Source organism: Gastrolobium bilobum, unplaced genomic scaffold (assembly GCF_033153095.1).
Source record: "Gastrolobium bilobum isolate Gb01-03AN ecotype WA unplaced genomic scaffold, APGP_CSIRO_Gbil_v1 utg38905, whole genome shotgun sequence".
Taxonomy (NCBI): Eukaryota; Viridiplantae; Streptophyta; class Magnoliopsida; order Fabales; family Fabaceae; genus Gastrolobium; species Gastrolobium bilobum.
This window is the reverse complement of record NW_026895384.1, coordinates 1-4,132: the sequence shown is the minus strand read 5'-3', so window position 1 is coordinate 4,132 and position 4,132 is coordinate 1. Positions and strand designations below refer to the sequence as shown.

The 4,132-nt window shown below is 43.3% G+C and overlaps 1 protein-coding gene across 1 annotated transcript; it reads right to left on the bottom strand.

Annotated features, from left to right (window-relative positions):
• Positions 1–274: 274 nt before the first annotated feature.
• On the bottom strand, positions 275–3,380 carry LOC133308608 (uncharacterized). Its single transcript, XM_061509253.1, has 3 exons — positions 2,571–3,380; positions 731–2,294; positions 275–366 (listed from the first exon to the last, which is right to left on the bottom strand). The coding sequence occupies exons 1-3, from the start codon at positions 3,378–3,380 to the stop codon at positions 275–277; spliced, it is 2,466 nt and encodes an 821-aa protein (XP_061365237.1).
• Positions 3,381–4,132: the final 752 nt, after the last annotated feature.

Here is a 4,132-nt window from a genome sequence, read left to right as displayed (position 1 = left end):
CACCCTTCTCTTATGAAAAACTGGGCTACTAAGGAATCACCTTCAAGCCAGACAAAACGGAAACCTTTCCTCCATGCAATCTCAAGCCCAAGGAGACAACCCCAAAGTTCTGCTAACAAAACATTACCACAGCCAAGATTTTTACAAAAGTCAACAAGCCACCTTCCACTAGCATTCCTAAATACACCCCCACAAGCAGAAGCTTCTCCATTATTCATACTTGACCCATCCACATTGAGCTTAACCCAAGGGTCCGAAGGAAAAACCCAAGAAACTAATTTCTCTTTATTCGAGTTAGTCTCAAGACCAGCAACCCGAAGCGTGTTTTCTGACCAAGAAAAATCTTCACCATAGACCATAGCAGCTCTAAAAGTGCCATAAGCAGGAACAGAAGATCCCTGAAAAATTTTCTTATTCCTAGCTTGCCAAATGAAACAGGAAATGATACCAAACAGAAGAGGCCATGATGGAAAATTGGACCAATTACGATCCTCAGAGATATTGGACAACACCCATTGCTGAAGATTAAGAGAGAAAAAATCCTCCCAAGCCTCTCGCTTAACTGCAATCTCCCACACTTTTTTTGCTGCAATACAATCTCTAACTGCATGTAAGGAAGTTTCCGTAAAACAATTGCACAGATGACATATATCTGAACCCGCCATGTGCCGTCTGCAACGCCTTTCATTTGTCAAAATTTTATCTCCTAACAACAGCCAAAGGAACGTACGAATCCGTTCAGGTCCATGCCACTGCCAAACGCGATTCCAAGGTAAATTGGTAGATTCCTCGTTACCCCTGGATATGGCCATATAAGCGGACTTCAGCGAAAAACTCCCATCAGATGTCCTTGTCCACAAAATTCGGTCATGACCATTAACATCCGAAGGAGGAAGGATGTTATTAATACGAGCATTGACGTGATCGGGAAGACTATGCTGGAAAGCCCCCCACATCCAACTTCCGGAGGATGAGACAAGATCAGAGACCATTAGCTGATGATTTATCTGAGAGGGATCAGAAATAGCAGCATAGGATGAGAGTGCACCACAACCCGGAACCCACGGGTCATCCCAAAAATGAGTAGAATTTCCATTACCTAGCAAAATTCTGGAATGCTGTAATATCACAGGCCAAGACGAAACAATTGCTTTCCAAAGAGAGGAGCTATTCCGAGTAGCAGAAATATTAGGAACCAAATCAGACTGAACTTTATACTTGCTCTTTAAAACTCTAGCCCAAAGCGCGTCTGGATTAGAAAGGATCCCATAACCAATTTTCATAATAAAAGCCCTGTTAACTTCCTTCATTTTCCTCAGACCCAGCCCTCCATGATCTTTATCCATGCATAACTGATCCCACGCAACCAGATGAGGACGAGTAGATGCTCTATTGGAACCCCACAAAAACCTCCTAATATGTTTCTCAATATCATTGCAGATTCCGAGAGGAACAACAGAAACTTGCATTGTGTAGGCTGTAATAGCTGAGAGAACATCTTTCGAAAGTGTAATTCTTCCTGCTAGAGAAAGACTGGTGTGGTTCCAGGCATTAATCCTAGATTGAACTCGATCGAGGATATGACTGAAAGCCGCCCTCCCAACTCTGCGATGATGAAGAGGAATACCCAGATACTTTCCAAGATCCACCGTCCTTGAGAAGCCCAACTCACCACTAAGTTCCTCTGCCAAAATATGATTCACATTGTGGGAGAAGAGAATTTTTGTTTTTTCATGGTTAACCTTTTGCCCAGAAGAAAGACAAAAATCATCTAGCACCTTGGAAATGGTTTGGGCCTGATCAAAGGATGCATCCGCACAAAGAATAAGATCATCCGCAAAAAATAGGTGAGAAATGGGAGGAGCATTTCTCCTCAACATGATCGGCTTCCAGCACTTTTGCCTAACTGCATGGGAAATGAGATGACCAAGTCGCTCCATACAAAGAATAAATAAATATGGGGACAAAGGGTCACCCTGTCTAAGCCCCCTGGATGGGAAAAACTCCTGAGTTGTAGAACCATTCCAAAGAACATTCATCGAACAAGAAGAAACACACCACATAACAAGATTAATGAGATTTGGGGGGGGTCCCACATCCTGAAGAGTATCTCGGAGAAAGTCCCAGCTAATTCTGTCATAAGCTTTCTCCAGATCCACCTTAATCATCATCCAACCTTTGGCGCCTTTCTTTGACCTCATAGAGTGAATAATTTCCTGAGCAATAATTACATTATTTGTCCCTTGCCTTCCTTTGATGAAACTACACTGGTTAGGCATAACAACTTTATCCATCTGCAATTTCAAACGGTTAGCAATAAGCTTAGTAATAGTCTTATAAATAACATTACAAAGGCTAATAGGCCGGAAATCTTTAAGGGATTGAGGTGAAGTTATCTTCGGGATCAGGCAAATAAGAGTTTGATTAATATCCCGAACTTTTTGGGGATTATTAAACACATCTTTCACCAGATCACAAACAGAGCTTCCTACAGTATCCTATTGAGATTGGAAAAATAGACTATGAAGACCGTCCACCCCTGGAGCTTTGTGAGGTCCCATGGAAAAAACTGTACTCCTAATCTCCTCATTCGAAGGAATGCTACCAATATGAATGTTGTGCTCTTGCACAAGGTGAGGAAAATAGCCTCTAATTGGAAGCCCAGGTCTAGCAGTATTATCCTCTTTAAACAAATTACGATAATACTCCACCGCCATATTCATCAGAATAGAGGGATCACCAATCCAATCACCTGCATCATTTTTCAGAGCATCAATACGATTTCTCCTCCTCCTAGCAGCTGTAGTAGAATGGAAGAATTTCGTATTCCGGTCACCATATTTCAACCAGCTAGCCCTAGACCGCTGAAACCAAGTAAGATCCTCCCGAATATAAATGAGATTCAACTGACGCCAAAGATCTTTCTGCAGAATTTCTAGAGCATGGCAAGGATGGTGACTAAGACTACGGTCAATACCCCTTAGTCTTGCCTGAAGATTATTCTTAAGCTTGGCATCTTCCCTAAAGCACTCCCTATGCCAGTGAGAAGCATTCGATCGAAAAGTTTCACTAGCTGTGCCCCAACCTGTACTCCCATTCCAACACTCCTGCACTAGGCCAGGGAAATCCTCATGAGTGAGCCAGGCTGCCAGAAATCTAAATGGACGGCTCCCTCCAGGATGGTGAGGAGAAGGACCCTCCCAGAGAAGAAGAGGTCTATGATCCGAGCAGTAGCAGGGAAGATGAGTCACAACCCTGTCAGGAAAGGACAATTGCCACTGCTCATTCGCACAAACTCTATCAAGACGTTCCTTCAATCTGCCTCTATGCCAAGTGAAAGTAGGCCCCTGATGACCCAAGTCTTCCAGATTGCAGTTCATAATACAATTTTGGAAATCATAAATACTCCTTCAATCAGGCGGGCCACCTCCCTCCTTTTCTGCTGCATGCAAATAAGAATTGAAATCTCCCAAAATGCACCAAGCCTCCGAGGATTGCTGTTGTAACCTTCCTAGAGCATCCCACAGAGACACCCTCTCAAGACGCCGCGGACTGGCATAAACAAAAGTAACAGCTTCCTCCTTCCTCCTATTACGCCAAAAAATTTTTAAATGGATAAACTGACGATGAGACTCTAAAATCTGAATCTGAGCTTCATCATCATTCCATAACACCCACAGACCACCAGAAAAACCTTGAGGATGAGCCATAACATGCTTTTGAAAGCCAAAGCCTTTCACCACCTTCTGAGCACGGTCAGCTCCGATACGAGTTTCAAGCAAAGCCATAACTTGAATATTAAAACGACGAGACAAGTCCCTAATAAGGGGAGAAAAACCCTTTTTTCCGGCCCCCCTGCAATTCCAAACACACACACTCATCAAAAAACCACAAAAAATAATGAGAAAGGATGAAAAACACCCTGTCATTAGACTTTGGGGAGATCAAAACTATCCCGCATCACCGAGGGTACATCAGCAGGTCTCAAACTAGCATTCGAAGCCTCAACATCCTTCGAGCTGGAAAGGTAACCGGACTCTTGTTGTCATGCGTTATTATGGAAATATCAACCCCATCCTCCCTTTACCGGAATCTGAGGGAGTTACCACATGTGGAGGAGATGATGTAGAAG

Bases quoted from the DNA above. Each gene is read 5' to 3' on its own strand.
- LOC133308608 (XM_061509253.1), bottom strand. From the start codon at position 3,380: ATGAACTGCAATCTGGAAGACTTGGGTCATCAGGGGCCTACTTTCACT. The intron at 2,295-2,570 runs GTTTTTTCCATG...TTGAAATTGCAG, and splicing joins ATGAGGAGATTAGGAGTACA to ATGGATAAAGTTGTTATGCC. The intron at 367-730 runs GTACGTTCCTTT...TGGCACTTTTAG, and splicing joins GCATGGACCTGAACGGATTC to AGCTGCTATGGTCTATGGTG.